We start from the raw sequence: 20025 nt of genomic DNA on the forward strand, positions 1-20025 counted from the left end.
TCCTCTTATATACTCATTCCGAATCCTATCCAGTCTTGTCACACCACACATCCATCGCAACATTCTCATCATCATGTTCATTCTAAACATTTTTATATTAAAATTTACGCTTCCGGCGGGACTTGAACCCACATCATTTGCAATCCGTGCAAGGCTCTTAACCAATTGAGCTACGGAAGCCACGCCGGACATCGCAAATCTTTCCATGCCTTTCCTTATGTACACACGTCTTGGGGTGACGTCTAGCGCCATCTACCGACAGACTATTACATCTTGTAACGGCACTGGAGTCTCAAGTTATATTGAGAATTCACCAGTAACAATGTGCTAACCCATACTAAATTTATTTTTAACAAGCAGAAACGTCTGCTAACGATTCTAAACATTTTTATATTAAAGGAAAAAATGGAAAAATTTACGCTTCCGGCGGGACTTGAACCCGCATCATTTGCAATCCGTGCAAGGCTCTTAACCAATTGAGCTACGGAAGCCACGCCGGACATCGCAAATCTTTCCATGCCTTTCCTTATGTACACACGTCTTGGGGTGACGTCTAGCGCCATCTACCGACAGACTATTACATCTTGTCAACGTCAAACTTATACTAATAAACACCCCGTCGTTGTTTGTGTCGGGGGTTAAAAAAGAGGGGGAAGGTCAGTAGGAAGTGGACGACCTAGACGAACTTTTCTCGACCAAATCGGGGAAATATTGCCTAGGCCAGAAGTACTCGAAACAGACGAGTATGTATGAGGAACGTTATGAAAGTGCTTGAAGCGAAAGTGGTTTGTCAGGATCGTAGAAAATGGAAATCCGTGTTCCCTGCCTACCCCTCTGGGAAACAGGCGTAATTGTATGTGTATACTCTAGTATCATCATCCTCCTTGCGTTATCCCGTCATCATGCTGACGCTCAAACCATTTGTCACAACAACAAATGTATAGAATGTTAAGTTACAGTTTTATCCTTTTCCTTGTCATTTTGACATTTTCTTTCTTTCTTTCTTTCTATTTTGACACGGTTCATGGGAGCCTGGGGTCCGCTTTTTCAACTAATCCCAAGATATTGGCATAGGCACTAGTTTTTACGAAAGCGGCTGCCATCTGACCTTCCAACCCGAAGAGTAAACTAGACATTATTGGAATTAGTCCGGTTTCCTCATGAAGTTTTCCTTCACCGAAAAGCGACTGGCAAATATCAAATGACATTTCGCACATACTTATGTTCCGAAAAACTCATTGGTGGGTCCTATTGGTGTATTATTATTATTTGGAGCCCGTCGTGTCCCGCTGCTGGACAAAGGCCTCCCCTCAATTTCTCCACTGATCTCTATCCAGTGCTATGTCTGACCATTCCTCCAAGAAGGAGTCCATGTTAATCCCTCCAACGCCGGCGGGGTCTGCCGGATCCCCGATCAGAGTTTTCGGGCTCCCACACTGTAGTGGGTTTGTCCCACATCTCATTAGGCATTCGGCAGACGTGACCAGCCCAGTCCCATTTTAACTTGGCCGCCTTCCGAGCTACATCGACGATTTGAGTTTTGGAGCGTAGCGTGGTAGTCCGGACTCGATCCACCAATTTGACACCTAGTATGCTGCGCTCCATGGCACGTTGGCAAACCCCGAGTTTGGACTTCTGAGCTCTAGTCAAAGACCAAGTCTGTGCACCGTAGGTCAGAATAGGGAGTATGCATAATTATGTACTCTAGTAAAGTAAATACGTATTTGTTTCATGAACAGCGGTGCAGTTCGCCGGGATTCAGTGCCAGGTGCAGTATGGCGACTTCCAGGAAGACAAACATAAGCCTGGCTTCATTGAAAAGTAAGTTTTTGTCACTTTACAACTTTTCACCTTTAAGGCCGATACAGGAGGGGTCAATTCTCCATACAAATGCTCTCGACTATTTCCTTCCTGGTTTTTGAAAATAGAGCAATGATTTTTTCAACACAGATTATTTTTATCTGTGTCGGACCGTTTTGATTTTTCTGATGTATTTATTTTTAAAGACCCTAGAGCCAATCAAAAATTTCCAAAAACGACCTTTTTCATTATGGCGCAAAAAAGGATGTGATTGGTAACAATTAGCCAAAAAAACTAAACGGTCCGATACAGATTATTTCATTGTTATTCAGATTCTCAAATTTCATTACGATTGATTAAGTTCCTCCTTCAAGGAGCAAACAGTCGAGAGCGGAACCTCGATTTTAAAGATATTTTTACAATATCTTTTAACTGAGTTGTTCTTAATGGACAATTTTTTTTTCGATAAATCTACTTAGTTAATAATACTAGAACTAAAACTAAAATTCCCAAATTGAAAGAGGGGCTCCTTTCTATTTTAGCATTTTCATTCCTGTAGCGTCTTAAGGCCGATTCTGTTTACCTGTTTGTTTGTGTTAATTTTTGTTTTGATACTAGAGTCATAATGCTTTGCTACTTGAAAATTTATAAAGATTTTGTAAGTAGGTACGCATCTCTATTGCCACATTCAGAGTATTAGGGTAGACTCAAGAGTACTCCAAGAAATAATCTATCTTTGTCCCGTACAAGCGCAAATTATCTGCAAATTGGCTAGTGTGAGAGAACCTTTTTCTACGGCAATGTACAAAAAATGATAAAATTAAGAAATAATCGGAATAAATCTCAACACACGAAATATAATGCGTTTGTACGGGACAGCCCATGGAATGCTCCAATTTCTGTTCAGAACCAAAATTTATTTTTCATGACACCCGCACTTTAAATGTGCTATTGCACGCAGGCGGAGCGTGAGTTATAGAAAGATCGTTCTCCCAAGGGAATAATGAAATTTCTTGTACCGTACTTAACTTTTTTACATCTATTACTTATTTTTTACATTGCGAGTGTGTAAAAAATATGTGTGTAACTCGGGGAGTATGAATATTACTAACTCGAGTCTTTAAATCGCTCCGACAAGCCGTTGCGATTTAACTTACTCTCGTTAGTAATATTCAACTTCCTCCCCTTGTTGCACAATGTACTATTATTATCCTTACTCATATTTAATTAGTATTAGTAGTAGTAAACACTTTACTGCTCAGAACAAATTACAAGTACAGTGAATAATTATAATGGTTATGTACAAAGGCTTATCCTTTTAAGGGATCTCTTTCAGCTAACCTTAGAATAACTGAGAGAGGAAAATAAGAGATCGTAGACACAACTAAAGTGCATCGGCATATATACAAACTTACAAAGTACCTATTAATCAGGTATATCAGTAATTTTTCATCATTTTTAAAACAAAAACGCTTTTCCCCCAGTCTCAGCGAGTTCCTACCCCATACCTACGCCAACTCCTGGGGGATGGAGAAGAAAGTCATCAAAGAACATAAGAAACACTCAGGCCTCACCCAGTTGGAGGCCAAACATCTTTATACTAAGACTGCGAGAGATTTACCTACGTATGGAGTCACTTTCTTCCTTGTTAAGGTATGTATCAAGCATCTTGTCTTCATTGCTCCATGTTCATGAAATAGGTATTATAATAACCTAACCACAAAATTAAAATTTGAAAAAAAAACCGATTTTCATGAAACATGGCTAAGAACACTCCCGACTAATTCAGCTTTCAAACAAAAAAACTAAATCGGTTCATCCGTTCGGGACCTACAATGCCACAGACTGACACACACACACAAACAGATAGACAGACAAACAGACTAACACACATACAGACAGACAGACACGTTAAACTTATAACACCCCGTCGTTTTTGCGACAGGGATTAAAAAGATCGACAACTACGTTTCAACTTTTTCTTGCCTGTTACGGTCCCTTGAGTCACGCTGGTTTTATGCAAAATTATGCTACTTAAACTATGCAAACACGCATTTCTCTGGTGTTAACAAGCCCTTTCCTTAATTTGCCACCTACAAACATGGACTACACGTATGCTTGCATAATTTCAGTCGCATCATTTTGCGTAAAACCAGCGTAACTCAGGGGACCGTAACCATGGCAATAACAGGCAAAAAAAACTTGATTCACCGTCCCCATAAATTACTAATTAAAGGGAATTTATAAATTCAGGAAATGCAAAAAGGCAAGAAGAAGCTGGTGCCCCGTCTGCTCGGCATCAACGCCTCCTCAATCCTGAGACTGGATGAGACAACCAAGGAGGTACTCCAGGTCTGGCCTCTCACCCAGGTGAAGACATACAAGGCCGGGAAAGGGGAAATGTTCACTCTCAATTTTGGAGATTACAGGTATATGAAAAAGAACTACAGTCAACCAATTAGAAACCTAGGCCACTGTAGAACTATGTCATAGTGACGATATAAATCAGATTGTAAGAAATATCTTACTGCTTGTCATTTTGACATGGTTGTAGAGGGGCCTAGGGTTCCAATTGGTTGACTGAACAAAATGGAAGTTTTCTTTTGAATTTGAAGAGGAAGAAAGGGTAGGGTATATAGGAAGTTGTTCAAAAATAGTTTAGTCTTTATCAGATGGTAGTTTTCCAGCATTTCAGAGGTGCGTATGTTTGAATCAAACATCAATACCTACCTCAGTCTCACCTACCTCATTGATACCTACTTTAAGACCTCACAGCTATTCATGTTAAGAATACTCGGTTTACCCTTGAATCGCCGACAGACACTTGTTCGATTATTATTTCAAAGACAACGTTTCAAATAATTTCATTTCATCGACAGTTCATATCATAGAACAATCAAAATCAAACCGTAGACTTTTATTTCGTAGATAACTTATTCCGAGTATACTTTATATCGTGGTATTTCATTTCGTGTTTTTTCATTTCATTTTGTTTTACATTAAATACAATTCATTACGCATAATATTATTTTAATTATGTTTCTTTCTAAAATTGTACAATTTGTAAACAGTTTGTTTGGTCACAGTTCTAACCTAACCCAAACCTACTCGGTAAGCTGGTCGTTTTTGTGTGGTCACAGTTCTAACCTAACCTAAACCTAATTTAAAAGCCATTGGTTGTAGTGTAGGTCGCAGTTCTAACCTAACCTAAACCTACTCTGTAAGCTGGTCGTTTTTGTGTGTGGTCACAGTTCTAACCTAACCTAAACCTAATTTAAAAGCCATTGGTTGTAGTGTAGGTCGCAGTTCTAACCTAACCTAAACCTACTTGGTAAGCCGTTTGTTTCTGTGTGATCACAGTTCTAACCTAACCTAAACCTACTCTGTAAGCCGGTCGTTTTTGTGTGTGGTCACAGTTATAATATTCGTTGAATAGTATTTATAATAACTAAGAAAATTTCAAATATAGTAGTTGAAACCCAACCAATTTTACTACAAGTTATAGTATACTTGAGTAAGTAGTCCAATTGTACAGCACTTTATGATACTGTTTTTGAATAACTTCAGGCGGGTTTCGGTTCAATCGACTAAATCTCACTTGAAATGGATCGTCGACATCATCCCATTCTTAAATTGTATCTATGTTATAATTTCAGTGAAAAAGAATACTGCGTAAAGACAAACGACGCGTACCGTATCAGAGATATTCTGCAGGGCTACATCGACCTGATTCGTAAAAGAATGGAAGCGGCTTTCAATAACTCGGGAACTGAAGGGGGCATCATACACCAAGCTACTGTGGAGAGTGGGAAGTACGTAAAATATATCGTCAATTATCGGCTTTTTCCATTGGATAGATAACTCACGCCCTCCAAATGGGCATTTTCGCCAGAACAGACACCAAAAATATTTCTTTAAGGTAAATTTTATGTTTTCCTATTCAGAATAACGAGCCCTTTCGATCTAGGATAAAAAAACAAGGTCAAAAAACAAGAGACAAAAAAATGGTCCCGAAATTTTCTATTATTTTTCATACATTCCACTTTGTAACCGCTGTATAAAGTGTTTGAAAAATAATAACGAAGTGGAAAAATTACATTTGGGAGTGGGACGCTTTTTTTACCTAGTAGGATCGAAAGGGCTCGTGATTCTGAGTAGGATAAACATTAAATATACCTATTTTGGAAAAAAAGGTTTTGAATCTTTTTTTGCGAAAATGTCCAAATAGCACAGTCATTACCTACCCAGACTACTCGTACGTGCCCAAGTCATCATATTCTGACGGCATTTTAACTTTGATACGTGCCAATATCTAAATATTGCTGAAAAGAGTTGGATTGAACAGAAGACTATTAAAACTTTCACAGGAATGCAGGTTTTTTTTTTTAAATTAAAGAGATAATATGATTTAGTTAAGTTACAAGTTTTCACACTAAAATCGTTTCACAGAGGATCCACGATGGAGGTAGTGTCACACTCAGCACAAAAAACAGTGGAGACCTCATTTGTTGGGCCCAGCAAAATTATTACAGCAGAACCAGGTAATATTCCTAATACTTACTGAATGAATAGCTTAATTTTTGGGACCAATCCAATCAAATCCATCTTTGGATCTGATGGACCTATCCTGCCAAAAAAAATTTTTTTTGTACACTCAATACCGTATAATTTCCGGCCTGCATAATATTGTGATCAAAGAGGATTTCTATAACCAAATACGTTTGCAGGTTCTAAAGCTCAAGCGGTCGGTGCACAGATTTTCACTGCACATTCACTGATCGTGAAGAACAAACAGACAAACGAACAGACTGCTAAGGTGGGTTAACTTCTTTTTTTCCGCATAAGAAGTCTAGTATTTACCTTAACTTAACTTCCTTAACTTAACTTTAACTTCCTATTTCTGTGATAACCTGATATGACCTGTAAAATGTTTAATTTTTACCAATAAAGAAACTGAACTGAACTGAACCAATGAAACAGGTACACTGGAGAAAATAAAGCAGTTCTCAATATGAAATGGTTCTTTCCGAGGTTCTAGTCTAATTTGGCAACTTTTTCACAAAGTTTGCCCAACAGCGCTGCTAGCTGCTACAACATTTTTCATAGAGTTAAGATCTAAGTCAACCACCCACCCAAACCATGTTTCTCTTACCTCATGTCTACATTAGTAATTCAATTTTTCAGCTTACCGGTGTAACTATGAGAGGAGAGATGTCTATCGACACGGGAAGGAAACTGAACGATCTAAATGCAAACGCTGTCAAGATTGTGACTCTTCTCAACGGTAACTCATTTAATAATTAGCTACATAAAAATCATTACTAAGACCACTGTTAGCAAACAAAACTTTGTACTACTGACTAATTTACAACAATCAATTTTTACCAACCATATTCTTTTGGTAATTTTGCAGATCCAAATCAGGGCAACATAGAAGCCGCAAAGCGAATAGTAGAAGACATACTTAGAGACTATCCTACAGTAGTTGCAGGTAAGAAAAACGTTGTCAGTAAATATCACCTAAATCCAGTGTTTTGATAAAAGCAATTATGGGAAAAATTCTATATATTATTCTTCTCCTAAAATCATTTCTTGAAATGTTGAAACGGCACAGATTTCTTTCGTCGAACCTAAAATGGTTAACCCATTGGTAGATATAGACGAAATTGGTACATATAGGTAGCAGACTATTCACCATGGAGTTCCTCAGGGTATAAGTAAGTATCCTAGGTCTAACTCTTTTCGTTTTTTACAAGATTAGGTTCTCAGTGATACTGATAATGATACTTTTTGTTTTACAGGTGTAAAACACTGCATAGACCATCAAACTGACGAAGCTGCCAAAAAGAAACTCACGTTCGAGCTGAACGAATTAAGTGACAATGTGAACCAACTGAACGGCTTTATGGTAAGTATCATCTCTATTGGTCTTTATTGTCTACCGCAGACTAACTGAATGAATTGGTAACATGATATCACGATCAAGGAAACCTTAGCAAACAATCATCGTATTTAAAGTCACACACAGGTCGAATTAACATTATTTAACCTTTTTTCTTTTTTCACAACGTTTCGGCCAGGTTGCACTGGCCGTGGTCGCGGAAGAATGACGTCCCAGCAAAGTGTCACCTGACAGTCACAGGTAAAATAATGTTAATTAATCGCGTTCGACCTGTGTGTGACTTTAAATATGTGTACAAAGTGCGAGAACTTAATAGTACATTACGATACAAGTGCGTAAAAAAAGAAGTTCGAAACGAGTGGCGATAAATTAAAACACGACCGAAGGGAGTGTTTTAAATCGACACGAACGAATTTCCTTTTCGCACGTGTATCGTACCTAGATATAATGAACGTTTTTGCAAGTAGTAAAAAGTTTGAATGACCATCTGTACAGATGAGCCTCCGAAGTTTCGACCTAGCATATAATGAACCACTTCTCGAACTAGTGCGTAAAAAAATGACCATCTGTACTGAAAAGTGTTATATAACAATCATCGTTAGCCTACAAAGGCTGGCACTACATAACTACATATAAAGATGGAGAGAAATATCCTTCTAATTATTCAACTTACGAGGATTATAATTGGATTAAATTAAGAGGACAAATGTTCCTTTTTCGACAAAACCAGTGTCTCGAATTTTAAATAGTGCCTTCTGAATACATGATACATGGTAGAAGATACTGGAACTAACTTGTTCGTTTTATGTTTCAGAACCCTCAGGATGCTCAAGAGGCTGCAATGAGAATAGCTGATCTCACAACCCAGATGTACTTCGCTCTTGATAGCAATGTGAAGAAACGTAGTATGTTGGTCAGGGTAAGCTTACAGTTTTTTATGAACTATACTTGGTATTTTTTGTCTTGTTTTTTGCTTGTCTTGCCAGAAGGGAAGATTTTATCATTAATATAACATTTTAAAAAAGAAAGTATAATTAATTACCATTTTCTGTCTTTTACAACATTAAATCCGACCCACGAAGCAAAAAAACCAGCTCATGAGTCTCTTTACTATGACAACGCTAACGATGCAAGGAAATAATGAAGAAACGGTGAAGTTGCTTATCTTATCCTCTTACAATAGAGTTACAAATTTGTTCTAGAATTCTCGACAGAGCTTCATAGAAGATGAGAAGACCCAGGCGACGTTACAGCGAGCCTCATTTATCAACTGCGTGGGTGCAGCTAACCATGCTATCGATGACGCAAGAGACGCCTTGACACAGGTAAGAACATAATATGGACAAGAAATAGATATTAAATAAATATCATATACAAAGAAGAAATGACCAATGCCTCCAAGTGTTCCAAGCTGGAATCGAACCAGCGAACTCCGTTAACCGGACTGACCACCTGACCATCGGTACACGAAAGCCATGGTCGAAATTTTCAAGTAATTATGACACAATTAACGAAAGCTTGGCGCCCCCCTCCTCCTCAAAATTCTATAAAAAATTATATGAGAATATTTTCTGTGAGAAAATAATTTGATCTAAGATTAAGAAAAGGACAAAATAAAATTAATAGACGCTCTAGGTTTTACCAAAGTAAAGGTCTTAAACTAGTTTATAAACAGCCCATAAAATGGTCGTCAACGGAACTAAGTCTAGCAACGTTATATCAGTAAAGATAAGATTACCACAGGGTTCGATTTTGGGACGTCAATTCTTCCTATACATTTGGTTACATCAATATGTCATCATGAACAAGAGAAGTGAAACGTGTTTGTGTCTTGCCAGAAAAGTAATAACGGATAATACTAAAGAGTTAACAAATTATTTCAGAAATATGACGGGCCAGCGCTAAGTCCTAAAGAAGTGGAAGACCTAGAACGCTCAGCGCGCGACCGGCTGGCTAGACTCAATGCTGCCATAGCCAGACTTACTGCAGCACATTCTGGTGAGATGTTACTATATGATTATACAGTCCAAATACCAGAATGCACGCAAGTTAGCTTGACTATTTTTCCTTGCCTTGTCAAAATCTTGGTCACAAGGACTTTTGAAAATAATCTTAATCAAAGAAAGTGTGTTCCAATTTAATTTATAAATTTTAAGCAAGCCTAGATGTAGCGAATAATCTAATTTTGTATGTTTATTTCAGACCCAAAGAATATAGATTATGCAGCCGCTGTCAGTGCAATGAACACTATCAAAGAACTGGTACCGAAACTAGCTAAAGGTAATTATTAAAATGTATTCAATGTGATAAAAGAAGAAGTCAAAGACTGTTCTAATACAACATAATAGACTTCGGGTGAAAGCTAAGACAAATGTAAAATAACATAAGGATATAATTGAGACAGTCAAGGATCAAGGAGGAAATAAAAGGAGCTAAAGTTTAGATATAGATGACACTAATCATATTACACTTACAGATGCTCAGTTACTTGCGTCCGTTAATGATGGTAAGGACAGAAGTGGTCTGCTTAAAGAAATGCAAGAGTTATTAGATGCTACAGCAATGATAGCTCAGAATGTTGGCTGTGATGATTTACAGGTAAGAGACGAAATTTAAAAGAAATAGCATGATATAATTATTGAAAATAGATTAGATTCAGATTCAGATCATTTTATTCATAAAAGTAAAATATTTATACGTCAATTACAATACATAGTGTACATGTAGATCATTGTTAATTAATTAGGTAGGTACATTATTCATAATAATCATAATTGTAACTTTAAATAACAAAACATGGTTTACTTAGCAAACTGTGCTTAAGTTAAGTTATTATTATGTTTACTGCATTAAGTGTTAATACATTTTACATTCAAGTATGACAAACATAAAGTGTTTTGCTAAATTAGCATAAAAATTGACATATTTCTTTTACAGAAAATGCACGATGTAGCCGACAATTTTGCTAAGAAATCACGTAGATTGCAATTTATTTTTGGACATGGAAATGCAAGAGACAAGGAGAATGTGGTAATAGGTGCAATTGAATTTATAATATCTACATCTTCGCACTATCTTATTTTTAGGGTTCCGTAGTCAACTAGGAACCCTTATAGTTTCGCCATGTTTTATCCAGTCCGTCCGTCCGTCCGTCCGTCCGTCGTGTCCGTGTCCGTCCGTCCGTCCGCGGATAATCTCAGTAACCGTTAGCACTAGAAAGCTGAAATTTGGTACCTACCAATATGTATTTAAATCACGCCGACAAAGTGCAAAAATCAAAATGGAAAAAAATGTTTTATTAGGGTACCGCTACATGTAAAGTGGCGGCTGATATTTCTTTCATTCTAAACCCAACGTGTGATATATTGTTGTGATAGGTATTTAAAAATGAATAAGGGTTTACTAAGATCGTTTTTTGATAATATTGATATTTTCGGAAATAATCGCTCCTACAGAAAAAAAAATGCGTCCCCCCCCTCTAACTTTTGAACCATATGTTTAAAAAATATGAAAAAAATCACAAAAGTAGAATTTATAAAGACTTTCTAGGAAAATTGTTTTGAACTTGATAGGTTCAGTAGTTTTTGAGAAAAATACGGAAAACTACGGAACCCTACACTGAGCGTGGCCCGACACGCTCTTGGCCGGTTTTTTTTGTTTTTAATTATTGTTCTTATTTTTTTTCTGCAGATTAAAGATTTATCCAAAGAGATAGATGATAAAACCCGGCTGCTGGTAGCTTCTTTGAACGATCTCGCTGGAGAGGTCAATGACCCCATGGCAGCGAAGGTCATTAACGCTGCCCATAAGTGTGTCAACGCTGTTGCCGCCTTAACATCTTGCGCTGAGGTATGATTTATATTAAACTAGTAATCAAATAAACTGTCTTTCATTGCCTTAGGTTACCTAACAGTCTAAAACTCCAAACAATTCCATTCCACCCACAGCTTGCTCTCCGCCAACTCTCCGCGTATGATATTTCAAGTGGTAGCCAAAAACTATACACCTGAGAAAGCTGCAACTTTTTTTAGTACGTGTAAAGGAGTTTAAAAACCGAAGTTTGATAGTGAAATCAAATCGTTACTATTTCATTACAAGCATAACAGTAACATAACTATAGCTACAAAATATGATGGTAAAGACATTATAAAAGTAAGAGAATCAATCAACAAAACATCGAAATACTAAACTGTTTTTCATTGAGACTTATAGATATATCACTAAGTTAGTTATTAACTACATCATCCAATCTATTTCTGCAGCTGACAGCTTCATCGATCTACGAGCCATACTGCCGAAGCGCTCTATTAGCAACCCTTGAAGACCTGTCATCATCAGAGAAACTTCTTGATTCTTCCTACAAATCCTTACTTGATCAGCCTGAGGGCCGTAAGCGGGCAGATGCCATAAGGAATCAGAATGCTGATCTCAGGAAGGCTTTGGATAAACTTAGGAGCCAGCTAGATGGTAAGTTTAAGAGAGAATCCGTGTTCATTTTGCTTCAATTTGTTAACGATTTGACTATCATAATCATCAGACCTCTTGACTATCTGTCCGTTGCACTTCGTGTGGTTTATGTTCAGTTTAATTTGTTTCCATTATTGAATGACCATAACCATCAATTGTCAATATTTTATTTAATGAATAAATGTATTTATCTTTTCACAGAAAACAATCTCGAAAATAAGAGAAGAGATCTTCATGTAGCTGTTTCTCAAGCTCAGGATACTTTAAAACAGGTAATCATTGTTTTCTTAAAAAGATAATTGAGAGTGTAATTAGTAGGTTGCTTATTTTTTGGTAACCTCTCAGGGCTGTCATTTTATATTAGTGTTCTACAACCCGAGAGTACAAGACCGATTCTTACAAAAGCTTGTGCTTAAATCTTAAAAACATGTTGAAAATAAACTAGTTCTCAATATCCAGAGACCAATATAATCATATAAATAATCATAGAGGTCTATTGTGGAACACCGAAACGTAAAGTTAGATCTTACTATTCCTTATTTTAGAGCAATTAAGGTATTTTCTCCTGTATAGTTTTATTTTCACATATACTACATTTAACTGAAATTCTTCAAGGGTTTCTTGATCTTACAAATTCTTTTCTTTTTCCTGCAGCCTTTAACGTCAAAGGCTCTGACACCAGCCGAAGAGAAGCAGCTTAAAGAATCACTGGCCAAGAAACTTGCTGAACTCAACGCCGCCATTGCTGGTCTGATAAACTCTACATATGCACGTGGTACGCTACATTATCTATTTATTGTTTATTTATTTTTATAATATCGGCCTTAATGTTTTGAACATTAATATACACTACGAGTATATACAGTATTCCTAATGTCACAGGCCTTTGGCGTCTATTGCAGACGATTTACACATTGCTGTTTAGCCAACGGTTTGGTGACTGTGTAGGCCGATTCGCGAGCGGCACGACCTGCCACATTTTTGGCAGAGAAAACTCATGTCACCTGAGGTGCTCGGTTTGCTTTCTGCGACACCTTTTCTATCATCAGCATTAAACCAGACTTCGTCGCATATTCTTCAATTTCATTCCTAAGACTTATCTTAGGAATGAATACATGATTCACATTTTCCAGATCCATCGAACATTGACCATGGTGAGGCTGAATTATCCATGGAAGTCATTCAGCGGTTACTACCAGAAGTTGTCGAAGGTAATCTCAAAATTAGGATTTCACTAATTTCATGATGAGTTTTTTGCTAATTAACTATGAAAACGGGAGATAAGGTCATAATTTTTCTTCATAATTACTGACCTATATCAACTAATTGTCGTATTGCTCTGAAGTGAAGATTTTCAAGACTGATCCCTTTTACGATACTGTCAAATGATCTAATAATAAAATCAAGCCTTCAAATCAAGGGTGAACAGACATTTTTTGGGCGAGCTCACTACATAGTAGGCCACGATTTTGCCTTTGGCTAGTCTGTGTTCAAAAGGAAGCCTATTTATAATAATAAAAAAGTAAATACTGAATAATTTTGGCCTTTAGAATAGGAACTTTGTAATAATATAAAGGAAAGCAACGTTTTTGGGCTCTAAAGTTGTCCTGTTGAATATACAGAGTGGGGCCTGTAACAAAGGCGAATAATTGAACTCTAGGCTATTCTCCTTATACTGATCAACATTTGTTCGGCGACTTTTAAAAATAACTTGTATTTCGATTTTTATCACCCTTGAAAGTTTTTTCTAAGAGGTAATGTATTGCGAATTCTGTTAAGTCTAAAGTGTGACAGACAACGTCAATGACAACAATAATGGCGTACATTGAAGCTAATATTTATTATGTATGAAAAATTAAAAATTTAAAGACTTCATAATTTTTAAAAGTCACTGAACAAATGTTGATCAGTATAAGGAGAATAGCCTACAGTTCAATTATTCGCCTTTGTTACAGGCCCCACTCTGTAGATACTATTCTGATAACTTCTATTTAAATCAACATTTTTTGCAGACGTAAGAGCGTTGAACAGCGGTAAGAGTCCCGCCGAAACCCGTGCTTTGATGGATGACCTGAAAGCTCTGTGCGTTGCTACCAACGCACTTGCCGACGGTCACAATTGCAAGAATCCTGGGGTAAGTCGGGCAAATAATGTGAGTTCAATTACCATTAAATGAAGACTTCGAAGAAAAGAAATAATTGATTTCCGACTAGCGGCCAACTAGAAAACGTGATTTAGAAACTTGTGTGCTCCGAGAAGAAGGTGTAAGGAAATAATGATGAAATGTTTGATCGTGTTGCTTTTATTTGTCTCAAATATGGTCTTTTACAGGTACTGAAAACCATTGCGGACCAGTATGCCAAATCAGCTTCCAGACTAGCTTTTGTATGCACACCACCTACTTCAGCGCAAAAGAATCAAGAGCATGTAAGTGCCAGAAAACATCAATTAATTAAGAGGAAAAAAGTAAACATACGGTTCAGTAAGGATCAAAAAACAGTTTACATAAATAACCACTCCACAGCTGTGATAAATACCATCTGAGAAATCGTCAAAGTTAGACTCCATACATTTTATAAGAGCAACCTTTCATGGTTACCAATAATAGAATATTCTAATATAGATTTTCACAACAATTTTCAGGTAGTAGACAAGGCTAAGGATGTGCTAGACCGCTCTACAATGATGGTGGAGGCAGTAGACAAACTGGTGAAGAGCCACCCTGATGACTTCCGGAACAGGGTTGTGGATGAGAAGGCACAACAGGTGGAAAGGGCAGCAAGTGCATTGCTTGGGACTGCTCAGGTAAGTGAACAGCTTCTCTGAAAAAAAATTGATAAGAAGAAAGTAAAAGTGAATACAAAGAATCGACTAAAAAATGAGAAAAGAAAAAACATCTCTTTGGTTTTCAAATGATAATTTATATGTGTTTAGAGATCTGTCAAAAGTCAAATCATAAGAAATAAACCTAAACTGCCATTTCCTTATAATTATAAAACACAATCAATTATTTCTAATGAGCCAGATGATTTTGGAATTACCTTAGCCTCTTGGGGATCAATGTTCTAGTACAATTTACCTCCAGCGAAATTTAAATCTTAGACTAGAAATAGACCTTAGAATAGGGATTAGATCTTAGAATAGAGATTTTCAAACAAAAGATGCGGAACACTATTTTTTCTAAGGCCATTGATACAAACTTGACCTAAACTATATATTGACAGGTGACAGCGTCAACCCTGAACACATCACATTGTCGAGCAGCACTCCATCAAGCTGCTGCAGATCTGTCAAGAGCTATATCCCAGCTGGACACAGCTACACATGAATTAGTTGGAGCAGACCTTTTGGGACAGCAAAGGAAGAACTTCGATGAGGCAGTGAGGGAGCTGATGGCTGCTATCAGTGGATTAGAAGGTATGTGACTCAACGAGCCATATCACAACTTGTCAGATATACTCATCAATTATTAGGTACGAGTGTATATGTTAGGGCAGTTCTGTAACTTAAATTTCTTGGTGATTCCGCACCTCCGTATGAATGTGTATATTTCAGGCTGGGATTTTTTGGACCAAATCAACTCCTTTCCCATTTGAGAATCTTAACCGAATAATCAACTGTATGATAATATGTAAGTATCATAATGTTTTACAGAGGATTCGAAGCAACTTAACAGAACAATGTCTGCAGAGAAAGAGAAAAATAGATTGAAGTTCGTCGCCTCACGCTTGGCGGCGAAATCTGCTCTCGACGGTGCAGTTGAAGAATTAAATAAGGTATTTTCATTTACTTTTAGGGTCGATGTAATTATCAATTTCATGTTGAAGTTCTATTAAAGAAACGAGACTGATAAGCTGTAGATTGCTAGTTAGCGGACCGTTCAGTTCAAATAAATATTACTTTATCTGTTAGGCCCTTTTTATTGAGACCAAACTAGGCTGCTCTGAGCTAGTATCTTCATCATCTGTGAATGATTTCTTTAGTAGTTTATTTTTATTCTCTTTACACCAGAACTCGGTTCATATCAATCTAAACACTTTGCTCGCTCAACACATTTAGTCCTAGAATGTTAGTATTTTTTTTGTTCACAGACTGGAAAGGTTGCTCCTCTGGCCCCACCTCAAGCGGCTCTGCTTCAAGCCAGGCTCGCTGACAAACTAGCCACTCTCAATGCTGCTATTGCTACACTCCTCACCGCCACTAGAGGTAAGTCTTTCTGAATCGGGTTTTGCCAGGCTACTTGAATCATGAACTATTTATTATTCGGAGCCTGCTGTGTCCCACTGCTGGGCAAAGGCTTCCCCCTCCTCTTTTCCATTACTTAGTCTCTGTTTAGTCTGGCCAACCACTTAAATATGAGTCCAGGCTATCCCGCCATCGCTGGCGTGGTCTGCCGGATCCCCGGTTTGACTCGTGGGACTCCCACTTTGTGGTTATCTTGGCCCACAAATCATTCGGCATTCGTCAGACATGACCAGCCCAGTGTCATGAATTTTGAGCTGCGCTTGAATTAAATGTCTTGATATTTTTCGACAGATCCTGAAAATCCAGATTACGTGTTAGCAGAATCGGCCACCGCTACTATACAGGAGCTCGTACCAGACATTGTTAAAGGTAATTAATTATGACACTCATGACCAAGTGATTGTTGGAAATCCTTTTCACTATATCTACCGTGAAGCGTTGTTAGAATTAAAATATAGCATTATGATAAACAAAATTTTGATCTGCTCTTTGGCACTGGTAAATCAAATTGCGGCTTCATCCTAGCCGATCTGTATACATATATATGCATAGAACGCATGATATATTATCAAGACATCTAACACAATGTCAAAGAGTTAAAGATTCCATAAACTTTCAGATGCGAAGACTCTACCCGCTGGGAAAGACCAATCAGCTCGCGCCAATATGCTTGAGCTATTGCGAGAGCTCTGTGAAGCCACTAAAACAATCAGTGGCGGGGACAATGGCGGAAAAGAAGAGGTAATTACTAAAAATGAGTAGGTACCAGTGCTCGACTGTGTTCCAGTAGACGCCACTTTCAATCTTGTCATTGCCAATAAGTGTGATCTATTGGACGCGTCTCGAGCACTGTTACAATGTATACATGCAAAGGTGATGATAAGGTCTGATGATTGTTAAATTCATAAAGAAGAATTTTCTATTTAGATCATGGTTTGTCATTTTTCTTTCCATAATATCACTTGTTATATACAGGAACTACAAGATGCCGTCGAAAAGTACACCAAAGCCTCAGGAAAACTGGTGTATACTTTCAATCCTCGTGCAAACGCCGCAAAGGAAGATCAGGTACCACTTACTCCAATTCTATTTTAATATTCCAACTGGTAAGCTTCAGCTTAGAATCTTCAAAAAAGTAACAAAAGGATAAAGCATCAATTTGTAATAACACCACTTTTTGTATGTTTTCAATATCTACTTTTCCATTTGTATGTCATTTCTTTCCAGATCATTGACTTGACAAAATCCACATGTCAGAAGACGTCAGAACTCCTAGAGAAGGTTTACGATCTGGCTCAGAATATTGAAGGTCAGGTGGCGGCAGATTTGGACGATCAAGGCTCTAGGCTGGCTGATGCTGCACAGAATCTGCTGACGACTGCTGAGGTAAGGTTTTAAGGGAATTTTCAATTGACCCTGTTTTTTATCGCAGTGAGGGAGACCTATCAACGGTAAGTGGATGATTATTCAATTAAGCCCCTACTGCACAAAATTTTCTCTCTATTGTTGAGGTAGAATATTAGAAACAGAGACAGTGTATGCAGTGACATCATCTGTGTACCATGTGGCACAATATCTGACCAGAAGCCAATATATCTAGTCTGAATTATTTTAAGGAATATCCTTGATGAAGTCTACTTTAGTGCCTACTTATATTGATGAAGTCCCTTTTATGTTTATGTTATTTGGATAGAAATATAGTCTCATAATAATTTAATCACTGTTTTATAATCCACAGATAACCGCACCATCCATATCCTCTCCTCTCTGCCAATCCTCACTCCTAACCTCCGTCTCTGCGTTATCCTCATCAGTAGACCACCTGTTCTCGTCTCCTGTGCTGACGTTACCCGAGCATGCTGCCAGGCGACAACAGCTGCAGATGGCCAGGGCTAAAGTAGATCAGGAGATTGAGAAGTTGAAGGAGGCATTGAAGGATGAGAGTAAGTTTTATTTCCTGATACTGATGTTCACTGTAATCAATCAAACCCATTACTGAAAACCGCATTAATAATAATAATAATATTCATTTATTGAGGACCAACTTAGATCATTTTTGCTAGTAACATAATATATGTAACAACTTAAGACTAGTGTTAGTATACGTAACTATTTACATTTAACTTAAATCTATTTATTCCTACGTACAGTATGAGTCATGCAGCAATTATTCAGATATAGGCCATCAACCCTGTCCGCAATCATGATCAGGATTGAAATCGGTCGAGTAATTTAGGAGATAATCTGTAACATTCGTTTGCACAAACAAACAAACACACAATCGCTCACCCTAAACGCATATTACCTTCTCCGTGCCGTCGTGGATAAAAATAATTTACTTACTTAGATTTCATTCTTATGCTATTTTTAAAATACAAAGATTGCAAAACTCTAAACCATAATTATAAATATTCAACAGGAGTATTGGATGCTGCAGCTATTGAAAAGGCAAAGAAGGAGAAACTACGTTTCATCGCATCAATGGCATCAGCAGAAGTGGCAATCCAAAACGCTGAAAAAGAAATCACTGAGGTACGTTTATTTGCTTGGTAAACCAATGAGAGTTTGAAAACCTATCATAGCCTCCTGAGTTCCCGAAGCATTTGTTTTGTTTTTGAATTTGGAATCTTTTGTTACACAATAAAAGTTCAAAATAAATTTTGGAATATGCAAAAAATTTGTACTATGATATACTATTTTTTGCATTTGCAGCCATACGGAAAGCCTTTGCCAGCTTCAGAAGCAGCAGCTCTCCAGGATTCTCTGTCAAATAGACTAGCATCTCTAAACGCTGCTATCAATTCTCTTGTAGTAGCCACAAGTGGTGAGTATCTTTCATAATAAACTAGCGGAGGATAAAATTGACTAACTACTTAGACATAATGATTAACAAAATCTATGTAATCAGAGATGATCAGTTTTATTAAGAACAGCAAAATTAGATTTATCAAACTAAATTTAAAGAGAATCCCGAATGCCTTGACAATTTGTAATTTGTTGAAAATAATAATGCCACATTGAAATGTGTTTCTTTTTTAGATCTCAACAATCCAGATTATCAAGAAGCTGAAACTGCCTCAAAAACCATTCGAGAATTGATACCGGATATTGTGAAAGGTAAATACCATGATATTGACAAAGTATTTGAGTTAAAAGGGTTTATTTTAATAACTGCAATTTACAAAACTGACAAAAAGCTGGATTTCACTTCAAGTACACTAATTTGAAAAGACTTTAAAAAAAATTTAAACAAATCTCAATTTGAGTGCCTTGTTACAGATTCTAAGAATCTTAGCAGTACAATGGATCAACAGGCAAGGAAAGACTTGCTGGAACAAATCAAGGCGCTTTGCGAGGCATCACGCTTGCTAGGAGCGAGCTCAAAATCAGACCAATTGAGTCCCGAGGTAAATTCATTCAATTCACTCCTATGCTCCGATGAAAAGAGTTAGATATTATTACATTATTTTTGCTTTGTCTTCTTTGCAAACTTTCTAAATAAAAAAAACAGTTTATATCTAATTCTTGCAAAAACATAAACAACTTTTTTCTACTTGCACATGTGACATCATAAAATAGGTGTAACAAGGAGCCCTGAACTGATTTTGTAT

At 37.2% G+C, this 20025-nt stretch overlaps 1 protein-coding gene across 6 annotated transcripts in view; it reads left to right on the forward strand.

The window, feature by feature from the left end:
• Positions 1-20025, forward strand: part of LOC125237455 (talin-2-like) — a 137362-nt gene that overhangs the window by 56726 nt on the left and 60611 nt on the right. For all 6 annotated transcript variants that reach the window (XR_007178330.1, XM_048144548.1, XM_048144549.1 and 3 more), the window contains exons 7-41: positions 1740-1821; positions 3285-3453; positions 4054-4229; positions 5457-5612; positions 6250-6341; positions 6528-6616; positions 6985-7084; positions 7214-7291; positions 7602-7708; positions 8517-8621; positions 8905-9027; positions 9586-9700; positions 9905-9982; positions 10179-10300; positions 10640-10732; positions 11393-11551; positions 11965-12169; positions 12371-12441; positions 12824-12944; positions 13303-13380; positions 14182-14303; positions 14501-14596; positions 14813-14974; positions 15394-15586; positions 15824-15945; positions 16261-16375; positions 16706-16783; positions 17034-17155; positions 17390-17482; positions 17642-17800; positions 18153-18357; positions 18834-18946; positions 19127-19238; positions 19454-19531; positions 19694-19821. Coding sequence is in view for 5 of the 6 variants with exons in the window: in XM_048144548.1 (XP_048000505.1) it covers positions 1740-1821; positions 3285-3453; positions 4054-4229; positions 5457-5612; positions 6250-6341; positions 6528-6616; positions 6985-7084; positions 7214-7291; positions 7602-7708; positions 8517-8621; positions 8905-9027; positions 9586-9700; positions 9905-9982; positions 10179-10300; positions 10640-10732; positions 11393-11551; positions 11965-12169; positions 12371-12441; positions 12824-12944; positions 13303-13380; positions 14182-14303; positions 14501-14596; positions 14813-14974; positions 15394-15586; positions 15824-15945; positions 16261-16375; positions 16706-16783; positions 17034-17155; positions 17390-17482; positions 17642-17800; positions 18153-18357; positions 18834-18946; positions 19127-19238; positions 19454-19531; positions 19694-19821 (4217 nt within the window). In the remaining variant the exon portion in view is untranslated. The remainder of the gene's footprint in view (positions 1-1739; positions 1822-3284; positions 3454-4053; positions 4230-5456; positions 5613-6249; positions 6342-6527; positions 6617-6984; positions 7085-7213; positions 7292-7601; positions 7709-8516; positions 8622-8904; positions 9028-9585; positions 9701-9904; positions 9983-10178; positions 10301-10639; positions 10733-11392; positions 11552-11964; positions 12170-12370; positions 12442-12823; positions 12945-13302; positions 13381-14181; positions 14304-14500; positions 14597-14812; positions 14975-15393; positions 15587-15823; positions 15946-16260; positions 16376-16705; positions 16784-17033; positions 17156-17389; positions 17483-17641; positions 17801-18152; positions 18358-18833; positions 18947-19126; positions 19239-19453; positions 19532-19693; positions 19822-20025) is intronic.

Source organism: Leguminivora glycinivorella, chromosome 21 (genome assembly GCF_023078275.1).
Source record: "Leguminivora glycinivorella isolate SPB_JAAS2020 chromosome 21, LegGlyc_1.1, whole genome shotgun sequence".
NCBI classification, from domain to species: domain Eukaryota; kingdom Metazoa; phylum Arthropoda; class Insecta; order Lepidoptera; family Tortricidae; genus Leguminivora; species Leguminivora glycinivorella.